We start from the raw sequence: 16,885 nt of genomic DNA, 5'->3' as shown, positions 1-16,885 counted from the left end.
GTTGGATAAAATCATGTGGATTATATATTAATAAAAAGTATGTGTGCTTCCCCCTTCCCCACTTCCAACCCTCTTGTAGTTTAATTTTTATCGCAAAGCTGTGAAAATTTCTTATGCTGAAATAATAGGACCTTTACTTAAAAAAAGATGAAATGATCTGACTTTCATTAAGGCCACAAAGAGTACCAGTAACATTCTTTTTCTTGCCAAAAGCAACATATAATGTTAAATGACTTAAATTAAATTTGCTTTAATTCTGCTCTAAAAGATATAAATGATATGTACCACACGGGGTAAGGATGATAATGTTAAACTCTTCTACTTTCTCAAAGAAAAAAAAGGATGTAATTCCGCAACTGAATCCTCTGTAAGCAGATACTCTAAAGGGGAAAAACATTAAGAATATTTACACTTTCAAACAACTGCTTTGTTTTGTGACTAATCAGGGTGAAAACACTATTCTCAGGAACTTCAAGAATGTTTTAGTCAGCCAAGATTTTAACCCAAGTGCAATTTTATCTTCCTTCATTCAATAATTGACCCCAAAATCCTGGAGGTGGGGTTGGGGAAAAAAGGGTAATTGAATTCTCCTAGCCTTAGTAAATCAGACAGCCAGGTCAACAAAGAGCAAGTACCACAGACTTATGGCCAGCACATGATTCCACCAGCTTTGGGTTTGTTAATAGGCTGAAAGAATTTTCTGAGTGAATCACCACATACAGTATGGAAAATATGATACAGAAATACGCATTTTTAGGATTTGCAAGCAAGCTTGAAAAATGGTCTTGCAGGTTCACCTTCACCCACTTCACACAAACCCTGTTAAACTCAGCAAGATGAGTGTCATTTTTTCAGGTTTCATTGACCTAGCTTCTTCTTAGCAAGATTCTACAGTTGGTTATAATAGTAAGTCAATGGTCAGTGAGTCAGCCTTAAAAAAAAAAATCATTTTCAGAATGACAATTTTTAGTCACTTAGACTTCCTTCTCTACAAGTTATTTCTTAAATACTATTGCCATATATGAATGTTATTCACAATTTTCAAGACCCATGATTCCACTGGATTATGACAGAAGTTAGCAAGTTGTGGGGCTTGTCTAAACCTAGTCTCAACCAGGTACTCTTCCTTCTTTTCTTGTTTGTATTTAGTCATGTCCCAAATCTGACATTCCCATTATTTCCTCTCTTAGACCTGATAAGCCTGTCAAATCCAGAACAAACCCAAACTTTCTCTCACCACCTGCATTGTTTAGAAGTGACAGATACCCCAGAGAGAGTCCATTGTTAAATATTGTTACTCATGAATTACTGAGATTAATATGCAAATGTTGAAAATGGCATTTACTTGTGAGTTCTTCAGAAGTTTACAGGAATTCCCCCTACTACTCATCTTATGGAGGAAAAGAGAGCTAATACACACACACACACACACACACACACACACACACACACACACACACACTTAATCAGTTTATCCAGGGTCACATAGTAAAGCGTCATGGACTAGATTTGAACTCAGGTCCTCATGACTCCTGGATTTCTACTCAATAAGCCACCTAGCTGCCTCTACATATTCATTTAATATGTGATTTTATGGTAGAGCTCTCTAAGTAGTCACATTACATGTTGTCTCTTTGTCCCTTTTATTCTTCATTAGAATCATTTACTGTTGAATTGAATTTGTTTTAATAGTCTCTTATTCTCTTGAGCTATCTTTCATTTTGAAATATCAAGCAAGCTCTATCTGAACTTTTTGAAATACGCTCTGCTGAAAATTTGGGTACATGCTTGAATATGCCAAATCTTCCCTGTCTTAACTATCATGAACTCCAAGATGGCACAAATGCTTTCTCTGAAGGTTACAGTCATTTTCAATTCGACAATCACTTCCTCTTTATGGTCAGAATTAGATCCAGAGAAAGTTACCCTAATTAATGCTCTTCCCTTACTATATGTGGAAACTTCAGCAAAGGAAGTCAAGAATTCATTAGAAGATCTGCTTTCAATGGAAGAAAAAATCTCTAGCAGATTTTTGGATAGCTGAAATCTTGACACAAACATTTTACTTGTATATCAGTTTAAAATACCAAATTTTATTGGGAAAGTGTCTGTTTCCTTCAGCTGGCTGGATGGTGTGTACAATGCTCTCACGATCATGCCATTGCTCCTCCACCCTCTTTATTATCCTCTCTCTCAAGCTCTTGAGTGTGTTTTGCCTTCATGTTTGTAGGCTTCACAATTAAATAGCCAGGGAACCTCTTGAAAGAAAAAGCTTTTTTATTACACTTCTTTTAATTTCAAGCACTTAGCAGAGTAACTATTATATGTAAGAACTTGATAAATGGTTGTTGATTGATATATAATGCTCCTGTTATAGCTTTTTAAAAAGATCCATTTTAGGGATAAAGAACAATCTTCTGTTGCCCTCTCATCTCAATGACTTTAAATGATATCTAAGAAATTATATTTAACTTTTAGCATTAAAATCTCCCTATTGACTTTAATAGTGTCTGATGTAACAATGATGGCTAGCCATTTTCTTTCTTCCCTTATAGTTCTTCTTTTCCAAATCAAAGCTTTCTGAAACTTGGGGAAAATATATTTTTCCTAGAATTTGTATTATATGCTCTGTTTCTAGTAAAGAAATATCTTTTCTACTTTACCTCTCAGACCCGTGGAAGAGGAAGGAATTTATGACCAAAGAAGAACTAGAGATCACTACTGACCACAAAATAGAAAATTTTTGATTATATCAAATTGAAAAGTTTTTGTACAAACAAAACTAATGCAGACAAGATTAGAAGGTAAGCAATAAATTGGGAAAACATTTTTTACAGTCAAAGGTTCTGATAAAGGCCCCATTTCCAAAATATATAGAGAATTGACTCTAATTTATAAGAAATCAAGCCATTCTCCAATTGATAAATGGTCAAAGGATATGAACAGATAATTCTCAGATGAAGAAATTGAAACTATTTCTAGCCATATGAAAAGATGCTCCAAGTCATTATTAATCAGAGAAATGCAAATTAAGACAACTCTGAGATACCACTACGCACCTGTCAGATTGGCTAGAGTGACAGGGAAAGATAATGTGGAATGTTGGAGGGGATGTGGAAAAACAGGGACACTAATATATTGTTGGTGGAATTGTGAACACACCCAGCCATTCTGGAGAGCAATTTGGAACTATGCTCAAAAAGTTATCAAACTCTGCATACCCTTCGATCCAGCAGTGTTTCTACTGGGCTTATACCCCAAAGAGATCTTACAGGAGGAAAAGGGACCCACATGTGCAGCAATGTTTGTGATAGCCCTTTTTGTAGTGGCCAGAAACTGGAAAATGAGTGGATGCCCATCAATTGGAGAATGGTTGAGTAAATTGTGGTATATGAATGTTATGAAATATTGTTCGGTAAGAAATGATCAGCAGGATGATTTCAAAGAGTCCTGGAGAGACTTATATGAAGTGATGCTGAGTGAAATGAGCAGGACCAGGAGATCATTATATACTTCAACAATAATACTATATGATGATCAAATCTGATGGACGTGGCCATTTTCAGCAATGAGATGAACCAAATCAGTTCCAATAGAGCAGTAATGAATTGAACCAGCTACACCCAGGGAAAGAACTCTAGGAGATGACTATGAACCACTACATAGAATTCCCAATCCCTATTTTTGCCTGCCTGCAGTTTTGATTTCCTTCACAGGCTAATAGTACACTATTTCAAAGTCTGATTCTTTTTGTACAGCAAAATAACTGTTAGGACATGTATACTTATATTGTATTTAATTTATACTTTAACATATTTAACATGTATTGGTTAACCTGCCATTGGGAGGAGGGGATGGGGGGAAGGAGAGGAAAAATTAGAACAAGAGGTTTGGCTGTAAAATTACCCATGCATATAACTTGTAAGTAAAAAGCTATAATAAAAAAAAAAAAAGAAAAAAATGATTCCAACAAAAAAAATAAAAATAAAGAAACTATCTTTTCAATAGTATTAGCTACAGCTTCCCATCCCCAAATAAAAATCTTGCTCTTTAACATCAAGGAATATACTTGCAAATAATTCCTTTTTATTAAAAATGAAGTTTACATTTGAAAAACCATATTATGCTTTTGAGGTCTTTAAAAAAATGTCCTTCATACCTAAACAGTCAGCACTACAGGAAAGGATTAGCAAATATTCATTGAGAATATCAATGAAATCAAATAGTACAATGACAAAAAAAAAATAAACATTTATCCAAATCTTAAAACTTGTTTTATAAAAAAACAAATGTTTATTTCTTGAATTAAAGGAAGCATGTTTGATTCCAAAGAGAAATAGAGGCCTAATATTTGAGCATTGTGATGTGTAAAAATATTAGTGATAGTTAATGAAGAGATGGAATTAAATATTTCCAAAATAAGGATTCAGAAAGGAAATCCCTGGAAAAGGTGTTTAACTAGCTATTCAAGAAATTCAAATCTAATTAATTTTAAAAGAAAAAAAATTATATGCCTAATTCTTACACAGCAAGTTATTTTTTAACTTGATTCAATGAATTTAAAACTGAAAGGGATTGTAGATGTAATCTTCCTTCTGATGTAACAGATGAGAAAACTGAAACTCAGAGAATTAAATTATTTGGTCAGGTTCAGCACAACTGGTTAGCAGGTGATAAATTCCTTTAAGACACAGAAAAGACTTACAAACCGGTAAGGAAATGAAATCATATTAGGTGGTTACCTAAAAGGCCAGAAATCAAAAAACTACTGCAAAGAGAAATTCTACATTAATAATGGAAAATAGCTCAATTGGATGAAGAGGTTAGGTGTCTACTCCATTCTTCTCTGGGTTCTGCTCCTACCTCTCTGCATTTTTTTCCCCCAACCATGACTAATCAGTTTTTTTTATCCTGGAATATCATTCTACCCAAGCAGCTTTCTTATCCTGATAAGTTACTCTCTATTACTGTAGACTCTTCCTTTGGTAAAGTTACTTCTATTTCATCTTTAAAAAAAAATTGTTGTTTATTTTTGGCAATCTTTTCTTTTTGCATTTTGAGTTCCAAATTCTCTGCCTCCCTCCCTTTCCCACTCACTGAGAAGATAAGCAATATGACATCAATTACACATGTGAAATTCTGTAAAAACATATTTCCCTATTGGCCATTATTCCCCCCTCCAAAAAAAAAAAAAAGCAAGAAAGTTAAAGTGAGAAAATTATACTTTAATATGCCTTCATAGTTCATCAGTTCTCTCTCTGAAGGTGACCAGCATTTTTTCTTCATGACTCCTTTGGAACTGCCTACTATTGATCAAAGTAGCCAAGTCTACTTCACAGTTCTTCATTATAACATTGCCATCCGGTGCAGAATTATTTCCCAATTCTGCTTACTTTACTTTGGGTCAGTTTAGGTAGGTCTTGACATGTTTTTCCCAAAACCACCAGTTTGTCATTTCCAACAGCAAAATGGTACTTTATCAAAATCACATGCCATCATTTGTTCAGCCATTTCCCAGTTGTTGAGCATTCCTTCAATTTCCAATTCTTTACTATCATAAAAAGAGCTGTTATAAATATTTTTGTACATAAAGTCCTTTTCCTTTTTCTTTAATTTTCTGGGATATAGATGTGATAATGGTATTGCTGGGTCAAAGAGTATACAAAGTTTAATAGCTCTTTGAGACTAGTTCCAAACTGTTCTCCAGAATGGATGGACCATTCATTATCCCACCAAAAGTTTATTAGTTTTTTTTTTCTTTCAGCGCCTCCAGTATTCAATATTTCTGATAGATGTGACATGTAAATATCTCAGAGTTGTTTTAATTTTTGCTATTACTTTATTGTCTGAGATATCTTTTCAGCAAAATGTAGTTTCCTTGATTATCACTTTAAATTGAACTCTTTTTGCTTTTGCTTTCTCTGAGATCATGATTACTGTGCCTGACTTTTTTTTTACTTCAGCTAAATAAAGCATCTTAGATTCTGAGCCACCCTTTTAGTTTAACTCTCTCTGTGTTTGTAGCAAACAACATATTGTTCTGGTTTCTAATTTATTCTACTATCTGCTTTCATTTTACAAGTAAGCTCATTCTATTCATATTTATAGTTATGATTATTGTCTTCTCTCAATCCTATTTTTTTGTTTCTTCTTTTTATCCAGTCCCTTTTCAAATGTCTTATGCTTCTAAACACTGTTTCCCTTAACTTGTCCCCCAATTTATGATTACCCTCCCTTTCTCTATCCACTTTTCCCTATTTCCCTATTGCCTAAGTAACATTTCATTTTTTCTTTTCTTTCTTTTTTTCTTTGTTGCTGAGGCAATTAGGGTTAAGTGATTTGCCCAGGGTCACACAGCCAGGAAGTGTTATGTGTCTGAGGCCAGATTTGAACTCAGGTTCTGCTGACTTTAGGACTGGTGCTCTATCCACTGGGCCACTTAGCTGCCCTATAAATTACATTTCTATGCACAACTGAATATGTATACATATTCTTTCCTTTTTGCAACAATTCTAATTAGAGTGACATTCAAGCATTGCCTGCCACTCATCACATTTTCCTTATGTGTCTCCTTTATATAAGAAAAATTTCCCCCTTCTCCCTCTCCCTTCTCTCTTCTCTCAGTGCTTCCCTTTTTCCTATCATTTCATTTTTATTTTTTATTTTCTGGAGACCATTCCAAAATGATCAACTCACATTTATGCCCCCTGTCTATATAAGCTCCTTTTAACTATATAATAAAGTTAAGAATTCTATCAAACTAATGTTAAGTGAAGTGAATAGAATCAAGAGAACATTGTATACAACAAGATTATATGATGATCAACACTGATGGATTTGGCTCTTTTCAAGAATGAGATGATTCAGGTCAATTCCAATTCAGAAAGGGGATTGTGGAAACTAAATGTGGACCACAACATAGTATTTTCACTTTTTTTTTTATTGTTTGCTTGCTTTTTTTCTTTTCTTTCTTTTTTTTTCTTTTTTGATACAATTTTTCTTGTGCAGCATGATAAATGTGGAAATATATATAGAAAAATTGTTCATGTGTAATATATATTGAATTACTTGCTCTGTAGGAGAGGGAATAGGAGGGAGGAAGGGAGAAAAATTTGGAACACAAGGTTTTGCAAAGGTAAATGTTGAAAACTATCTTTGCAGGTATTTTTAAAATAAAAACATATTATTAAAAAAAAGACTTACACATGTCATCTTCCCATATAGGAATATAAATAGTTTAATTTTTGTTGAAATCTTTATTTATTCTTTCATGTTTATCTTTTTATGTTTCTCATAAATCTTGTGTCTGAATGTCAAATCTTCCATTTTATTCTGAAAATCCTCTTTCACTAAATATCCATTTTTCCCTTGAAGAATTATGTTCAGTTTTTCTGATGAGGTTTTCCTTGGTTGTAATCCTAACTCTTTTGCCTGCCAGAATATTCCAAGCTCTGTGCTGCTTTAATGGGGAATCCACTACATTTTATGTGATCGTAACTATGATTCTATACATACTATTTGAATTTTTCTTTCTAGCTACCTGAAGTATTTTCTCTTTACCTAGGAGCTCTGGAATTTATAGATATAATTTACCTCCTGGGATTTTTTCATTTGGGGATGTCTTTTAAGGAGATGATTAATAGATTCTTTCAATTTCTATTTTGCCCTTTGAATCTAAGAAAATAAGAGTTTTTCTTGATAATTTATTTGAAATATGATATCCAGGTTCTTTCTTTTATCATGACTTTCAAGGAGTTCAATAATTTTTAACTTATCTATCCTTGGTATATTTTGTAAGGCAGTTATTTTTCCAATGAGATATTTCACATTTTCTTCTATTATTTCAGGAATTATTTTCTTTAGTGAGATTTTGTACCTCTTTTTCCATTTGGCCAATTCTGTTTTTTTAAAGTAGTTCTCTCCTTCACTGAATTTTTGTATCCCCTTTTCTATTTGTCCCATTCTGAAAAGAATTCTTTTCTTAAGTGAATGTGTTTGCTTCTTTTTTGAGTAGACCAATCCTGTTTTTAAAAATGTTATTTCCTTCAGTATTTTTCTTGTGTGCATGCCTCTTTTACCAAATTGTTAATTCTCTTTTTATAATTTTATGGCATCAATTTTATTTCTTTTCCCAACTTTTCTTCTACCATTTACCCGTTTCATTAACTCTTCCAGGAATTTTTGTTGGCCTGGATTCAATTAGCATTTTTCTTTGAGGTTTTGTTTGCAGCTGTTTTCACATTGTTGTCTTCTTCTAAGTTTATGTCTTGGTCTTCCCTACCACCACAGTAGCTTTTTATGATCAAATTCTTTTTTTTTTTTTTTTTGGATCTTTGCTCGATTTCCCAGCCTATTTCTAAACTTTGAATTTTATGTTAAAGTTGGGGCCTGTTCACCTGGGGGTGGAGGGGTTCTGTCCCAAGCGTTAGCTTTTTTTATGTTGCTGTTTTCAGAACTAGCTTTGGGGGTCTACAGGTTTTTGGTGCTTCCAACGTGGGGTCATGTGGGAGAGATGTGGTCAAAGCTTTCCTGGTCAGTAATCTGGTCTTTACTCAGGAAGGACCTCTGGTCCGCTGTAGCCAAAAACACTAGTATTCCTCTTTGCCTTGGAACTGAAACCAGGACCCCTGCTTTTTTTTTTTTTTTTTGACAGACCTCTCAAAGCTCCTTTTTGCCCTGGAACTACAAGCTAGAGCTGTATATGGGCAATAAAATCATCAATCAGTGCCAGCTGTATCTAGTCTCAGCAAGGGTTCCCTGTAATCTCTTACTAAACAGTTGCTGACATGTACACACACACCCTTATTATCTCTGGATTGAAAGCTCCTATATTGTTTCCTATGACCAGTGTTGCTGCAGGCACATGTGTGGTCTCTTGGTAGAATTCTACCCTGGTGTTACAAATTTTTCTGACAAACCCCTTTAAGTTTTCTTAGGCTGGAATTCAGCTGGGTTGCCTCTAAACTGCAATCTTGGTCTGGAACCTCTATTTTAAAGAAGTTGACCAAGTCAGCCATGTTCACTCTTGCTCTCTGAATACACTCTTCACTCTCCAGATTTCTTTCTCCAACATGTCTCCACTCAGATACCTCCTTCCACTTCCACTTTTCTGCTTCCTGTTATATGTTGTCTTGTCTCAACAATATGAGGTCCTCAAATGTAATTCTTTTCCCTTGAATTTGTATTCCCAGTATTGTATTTCTCATAGTGCCTTACATATAATAAGTGCTTAAAAAACTTTTTGGCTGACCATCTTATGACATGTATGTATATTAAAACATTTTAAATGAAAAAGGAACACCGAAAAATACTCATGAGCATGTACTTATGAGAATGATAGGACTAATTTGAATTAATAGAAATAAGCTTTTTTTTTATTGTGCTATTTTTATTATGTTCTATATAATTCTTATTATAAACAAACAATCTTTTTAAAAAAAGTAGTCAGGGGCCAAAATGAAGGCAGAAAAAACCCCTTCAAACCCAAAAGAGAAACAAAACAAAACAACTTACCAGCATATTTTGTAGTATTTGATTCATCCATAGACCAAAAGCAGTAATCGAAGGCAAAAACCTGCATTAAGAGAAGAAAAAAGATATAAAACTCTCAGGCAACTTCTCATTGCTATTATAGGCTCAAAGATGACTCATTGATAAAGACTGGAGGATTAAGAAATTCCATTTTATCTAATCCCTTTCATTTGGAAGAACTAAAATAAAAGCAAGAATGAATTGCCTTGAAGAATATCAAAACTTCTTTCAGATTGGAATATTTGTGTATTACATATTGCTTTATACTTTATAGTACATTCCTACCTACTCAGAATTTATCTATTTATTTTAAATTTTTTTCTTCAAAATTTAGATAAACAAAAGTTCAAAGAAGAATTTTTGCATTCTACTTTTTAAGAAAGAGGTAAGAGATAAACAAATAAACTGATATTAGATATCTACTCCCAAAGCAAGGGTAGTATCTGTATCTGGTGTCAGACACCTACTAGTTGTGACCTCGGGAAAGTTATTTAACTTCTGCTTGCCTCAGTTGTAAAAACTCATTTGTAAAAAGGGAATAATAATAGCATCTATATCCATGGGTCGTTGTGAGGATTAAATAATATTTCTAAAGCACTCATCATAATGCCATGACCATAGTAAGTACTACATAAATGTTAGCTATTATAATTACTATCACTGAAACAACTTTGTGTATGTTGGATACTTTCAGTATAAAAGCAGATTCAGTTCCACACCTTATGTTTATCATATACAAAATATTATATAGAGAAAACTACGGCTATTTGACTTGGCAATATCATACTAGCAGGCCTATACACTAAAGAAACTATATAACATATTTAACTATTTTATTATTAACTATATTAACACTATATTATTAATTATATTAACAAATATAACTAATTAACATATTTAACATGTATGGGACTACCTGCCATCTGGGAGTGGGGGGAAGAGGGAAAAGTTGGAATAGAAGATTTTGCAAGGGTCAATGCTGAAAAATTACCCATGCATATATGTTTTGTATATAAAAAGCTATAATAAAAAAAATCTAAGAAAAAAAAAGAAACTACATAAACAAAATAGAGAAGGTTCTATGTGTATAGAAATTGTTTAGCAGAATTAAGGCAGTATCCATCTAATGAAAAATGGGTGAACAAATGAATATAATGAGACATTCCTGCACTGTAAAAAAATTATGAAAGGAATGGATTCAAAGAAATATGAGGTGACTTCTATGAATTTATACACAATGAAGTAACCAGAATCTAGATAACAATTTATACATACTTCTAGTTCAATCTTTAAGTTTATACAACTACAACACTACAAAGAAAGGGAAAAAGAAACAAGTATTTATTAAATAGTTATTATGTGCCAAACACTGAGATTAGCATTTTATAAATATTATCTCATTACTCCTTGCAACAATCCTGGGAGAGAATAAGTGCTGTTGTTGTGGCCGAGTAGTTTCAGCCATGTCTTACTCTTTAACTCTTCATGATCTCATTTGGGATTTTTTGGGGCAGAAATGTAGGAGTGTTTGTTACTCCATATTCAAGCTCATTTTACAAATGAGGAAAATGGGGCAAACAGGCTTAAGTGACTTGCCCAAATTCACACAGCTACTAATTTAAACACCTGTGGTCACATCTGAACTCAGGAAGATGTTTTCCTCTCTCTTGGCTCAGCACGCTACCCATTGTGCTACCTTACTGCCCAAAGTGCTCTTACTATTCCCACTTTGCCGCTGAGGAAACTGAAGTAGTCAGAGGTTAAGAGATGCAGCTATTAAGATTTAAAGCTTGGATTCAACTCAGGTCTTCCTGACTGCAGCCTAACACTCTGCCTACAGCACCTACCCAGCTGTCTCAAAAACATCTTTGAACAATTTAAGAATTCTGATTAATGAAATGACTAATCATGATTCCAGAAGACAAATGAAGTAAGTTATACCTTTTGACAGAGGGAAGATAAAGTCAAGGTGTAAAAGAAAACATACATTTTCAGACATGTCCAAAGTTGTATGTAGTTTGCTTGACTATGCTTACTTGGAACAAAATTTTCTTTTATTTTGGTGGCAAGGGAGAATCAAGAGAAAAAGGAAACTAGCAATCATGATATCAAAAAACAAAACAAAACAAAACTGAGTCATTAAAGCATTTTTTAGTTGCAAAAGATAACAGAAGGCCAGAAAGAGATGGGAAAGACAACTTAAAATAACTAAGGTGTTGAATTGATTTATGTGTTTTATAAAAAGTGAGCTGTAAATAACAAAGAGTCATGATCTTGTATACATCTCTTTTTTCTATTCTTTTTTTTTATATAACAATACTGTACTCTGCATCTACTATTCTACATGGTTTCAACTCTGTGGAATAAGATGCATCTCCCAGGTTAAGCTCATCATCTCTAATCTCATCACCAAGCTGCTAACTCAGGTTTCTATGGATACCACCTCCCATGGAGTACCAACTGCCTCCAGATGTTTTCCTTTATAGATGGTAGGGGAAAAATGGACTTTTTTGCTTCTCTTCATTCTGCATCTATTGCTGTGGCTGTTTTCAACATTTCAGAACAATATGTTCCAAGGAGAGATACCCTATTGTATTCCTCTCAACCACCCCTTTACCCTCTACTAGCTTCTCTTTTTATGTGCTTTCCCCACCTCCTTAAGGTCCTCCTTAAGGTAGGGATTGTGTTTCTTTTTATTAGTTATATCCACACAACAGATGTTTAAGAAATATTTTTTCTGATTTGATTGTATTGATTTGTTATTATTTGTCAAATTCATCATATTAAATAAAAGGTATTTTTAAAAAGAAAAAAAGTTCTAAAATGACAACGTGATCTCAGTTTTTCTGCCCACTCAACTCCAATGATCATAAATTGGACTTTACTTCATCAGCTTACTATTCCATCCCTTTGATGTGACCTAAGTTTTTCTTTATATCTGCCCCTTCAGTTAGTACTCTTGGAGGAAGAAGAGTCTACTCTTTTCAAAGGCTAATTCCCCCAACCTGAGTTTTCATTCCATGACCTCATGCCTGCAAATGAATTAAACTTTTGATTCTGTTCAGGAAATTTTTATAGAATCTTTTTTTTTTTTTTAATTTAAAAGTGTGCTTGAACAAGAATACAGAATATAGGCATTACCTCTCACATGCAAAACAAGTGGCTTGGGCTACAGCTTACTATCTTAACATGCTTAAAATTAGAAAACGGAGACCAAAACATTTCACAGAATTAAGACTTAAATCTATAAGGAAGCTTGGATGCTTGGATCAAGTCACACCCCCTCATCTTACAGATGAGAACTTGAAACAAAGGGAAGCCAAGGTCACATAGTTATAAGCCATCTGAGGCAGAATGTTAACAGGGAGTCTTCCTAACTCCCTGTCCAGAGCTCTATCTACTACAAATTGAATCTTGATCTGAAAGACTTCTCCAAGGACATAAAACAAATGAGTGGGGAAAAGTCATATTATAGCTCATTCTTCCTCACTTTCTCTTCCCCCCCTTTCCCCTTTACTTCAGCTGAACATTATCTTTCCCTGCTTTGAATTCTCATGGCATTTCATTTATAACTTTCTTAGGTCATTTATCCCACATTGCTTGGGTAGACTGTAAGATTCTTAAATCTTAATCATCTTTGTATCCCAACACAGTGTGCAGCACTGAATTTTCTTTTGTTAATGTATTTTTATTTATATCTTTTTTTTTTTTAGTTTTTGAAGCATCCTGTTTTCAAAATACATGCATAGGATTCAACATTCAGCCTTGCAAAACCTTGTGTTTCAAATGTTTTTTCCCTCCCTTCCCCATCTCCTCCTTTAAATGGCAAGTAATCCAATGTTAAACATGTGCAATTATATCTTTTTTTTATTACCTACATAACATTATTTGTTTCTTTTTGCCTCATTTCATTATTTCACATAAGTCCTCCTATGTACTTCTCTAAATTCTTCATATTTAGTATTCCATGGCACATTAGCATTATATTCCACGTCTTTATCATTTTTCAAAACTATCATTCACTGAATTGTTTCCATTCTTATTTGAGAATTTTAGCTAGCTAGTACCAAGTCAGAATTACAAAATGTAGCTTTTATTTTCACTAAATTTTAATGGTTATACCTCCCCCAGGACAAATAAGTTAGATAAATTTACTATGGAAAATATTCATTTGGTCCCTTCTCTCTAAAAGAAATTTTAACCTTTTCTATAAATATGATAAAAAATCAAGGAACTGTACATAACAACAGTGCCTTGCACATAATAGACAACACAATAAATATTTATAAAATAAATGATGTCACATTTATTAAATGTGATCTTCTTTGAAGACAGGATTTTGTAAACATGGTGCCTTGTACACAGTAGGTACCAAATGAACATTTGTTAATTATATTCTATAATGAGGCAAATGAGATCCTAACTAGAAACAAAACAAAACAAAAGAAGAAAATGGAAATCTTCAAATGACAGACCACTAAGTTTGACCTGGATTTCAGGCAAGACATATTAAAAATGAAAATCTAGAAAAAGAAGCTTCTGTCATAAAGAATCAGCATGGCTTCATCAAAAACAGATCATACTAAAACTACACTTATTTCCTTTTTCAACAAGACTGCTAACTGGAAACTCAGGGCAATACTCTATTTTCCTTAGGTTTTTTTTTATCAAAACATTTGATAAAGTTTATAATAATATTTTATGGGAATAATGAAAAAATAAAATGTAAATGAAAATACAGATAGCTTAGGAACTGTTTAAAAACAGTATTCAAAGAAAAGTCATTAATAATCCCATGTTAACTTGCAAGAAGATCTCAAGCCAATCACCCCAGGAATCTGTACTTGGTTCTTTAATTTTAGTGAGATGGTAAGAGCATTGAAAACTGAATCAACTTGCCCAGGGTCACACAGCCACTGTTTGTAGGGTTGGTTTTCCTAACTTGGGGGCCAGCTCTCTCTCCATTATACTACATTGCTTCTCAGTCTTAAAAGAGCTATCAAGATGGTCAGTTAGTTAACAAGTATTTATTAAGCTTCTATTATTTGCTAGGCACAGTATTAAATCATGAGGATACAAAGAAAAATAAAAATAGTCCCCCCTAATGATTGATAAGACAACATGTAAATAAACATGTACCCACAAAATAGAGAGTGAATGGAAGATAATATGAAGAAAATGCTCCAAGAGCTAAGACTGAATGTCAGTGAAGGTCTCTTGCAGAAAATGACATATAAATTGAGTTTTGAAGGAAGCCAGCAAACCGGAGTAATCAAATCACTAAAGACAGTGAAAAGGTTAGGCTGAAGAAGACTAGATCTAGGGCAGGAGTGGGGAGTAGCTGGCCCAGGTGTAAGAGGCCGGGCAAAGTCATTTGCATAATTACCTGCAGGCAAAGAAGAGCAGAAAGTTAGGGAGAACAGCCTCCCCACTGCTTGAGGTTATAAATTGGTAATTTTATATAGCTCACAAATGATGTAATAAATGTCCAAATGGCCCCTGACAGAAAAGAAGGTTCCCTACCCCTTATCTAGGGGATGAAATCATATCAAGGAGGATAATTCTTAAGGCTCCATAGATGACAAGAATAAGCCGATTGGTGGAGAAAGTGCCTGGAAATGCCAGAGAGGAGCAAAAGGTATACTGATTTCTCTTTCAAGTCCTGTTGATGATCAAAATAAAATAGACTGCAAGTCTTCTTCACTAAACACATAGAACAGATATTTTCATATGCCCAAGACTGCTCAAGTAGTTAGTACTTTATATAACCTCCTATAACCTCAGGAGACTAATGGCAAGAGAAGAAGGAAAGGAAAAAAAAATAAAGAAATCCATACTTTCCTGACTGGCACTAAAATTATTCAGGTTGCCTACCTTATATAACCTCAACACTTACCTCCCACCTTCACCATTTCTTTCTCCCCTAGCAGAGATTTCCAATGTTCCAAATATCAATAATCTTAACTCTAAATCTATATAGCTTCAAAAACAAACTCAACCATCTCAGTTCTAGGCCAAAACACCTAGATAAGGAATCTGAAGCCAGAAGTGTAAATGCAGGTGGCTGGCTATTTCTACTTCTCATTTGAGTCATAGCTGTGGCCAGTTCCAGGGGACAGGAACAGGTTGAATTTCTAACTCTTAATACCAACTGCCCAGGCCCCTTTGTCACACAAGAAGATACCTATAGATAATACAGTCAGGTCTCAATTACTGAAGGTATAATCATCCAGATTCTCAGTGCCCTTCTTTTACTCCCTCCTCTCCACTCTCTAACTTTGGCTCTTTCACTATTTTAACATCTTTACTAAAGGTTGCTCAGAATGAAAGGATTAAAACTTGAATCAGTAGATTTTTCTGACTATTAGGAGCTCTGGAGAAAGACTGATTGGGAAGGGGAGGTTAAATTTATGACTAAAAAAAATTCGGAGATTTTTTCTGTAAATCTGAGTTACCTATTCTTGAATTATGTTTCCTTCTTTTGCTTAGTGTCTGGCAAATGGCAAATATTTTATCTATCTGCCTGCTGGAAATTCTCTTTTTCCTTCAGCAATTAATTAAATTGCCACCTACTCCAGAAAGCCTCCCTTGATTCCAACCCAGGTGAAAGGTCTTTTTCTTCAAGTTTTCCCCAGAATACTTTCTTTGAAAGGCAGTTAAGGAGCTCAGAGGCTAGATGGCCTCGCCTGGATGCAAGAGGTTCAAATTTGGCCTCTGACACTTACTAGCTGTGTGATTCTGTGTACTGTTTACCTCCATTTCCTACTCTGTAAAACAAGCTGGAGAAGAAAATAGCAAACCACGTCATTATCTTTACCAAGAAAACCCCAGTTAGGGCCACAGAAAATCAGACACAACTGAAATGACTCAGCTCAACAATAAACTTTCTTTGGACCTTTCATTTGCCTCTATTATACTACATCTTGTATAAAGCTTATCTATGATAGATAATAGATTTCTCTAACTTCAATGAAATAATAAAAGTTCCTTAAAGGCAAACACATCTGTGTGTGTGTGTGTGTGTGTGTGTGTGTGTATACAGTGGCATAAAACATATAGGTATATATAAATAATATACACACATACTTAGTACCAATACTTTGTACAATATAGGTCCATTGAAAAATGTTCACTAAATTGAGTTACTAAATCTACCTTATCTTTATCTCTATTTAGCCTATGCATCCTATCATTTAAAAAGTTCTCTCTCCCTCATTGAATCTTTTTCTTATAATTATGTCCATCCTAGTCATTAGCACATTTTTCACTTGAGCTGTAGATATTTATAACCCTGTTTTATTTCCCCCATTGGACTGTATATTCCATGAAGATAGGGACCATTTCCCCTCCTGTT

General features: G+C 34.0%; 1 protein-coding gene across 3 annotated transcripts in view; it reads right to left on the bottom strand.

The window, feature by feature from the left end:
• Window positions 1–16,885, bottom strand: part of KIF13A (kinesin family member 13A) — a 255,185-nt gene that overhangs the window by 132,987 nt on the left and 105,313 nt on the right. For all 3 annotated transcript variants that reach the window (XM_051970638.1, XM_051970639.1, XM_051970640.1), the window contains exon 4: window positions 9,514–9,574. In XM_051970638.1, the coding sequence (XP_051826598.1) occupies window positions 9,514–9,574 (61 nt within the window). The remainder of the gene's footprint in view (window positions 1–9,513; window positions 9,575–16,885) is intronic.

Source organism: Antechinus flavipes, chromosome 1, assembly GCF_016432865.1.
Source record: "Antechinus flavipes isolate AdamAnt ecotype Samford, QLD, Australia chromosome 1, AdamAnt_v2, whole genome shotgun sequence".
Taxonomy (NCBI): Eukaryota; Metazoa; Chordata; class Mammalia; order Dasyuromorphia; family Dasyuridae; genus Antechinus; species Antechinus flavipes.
The sequence above is the reverse complement of the archived record's forward strand: the minus strand, read 5'-3'. Positions and strand labels throughout refer to the sequence as shown.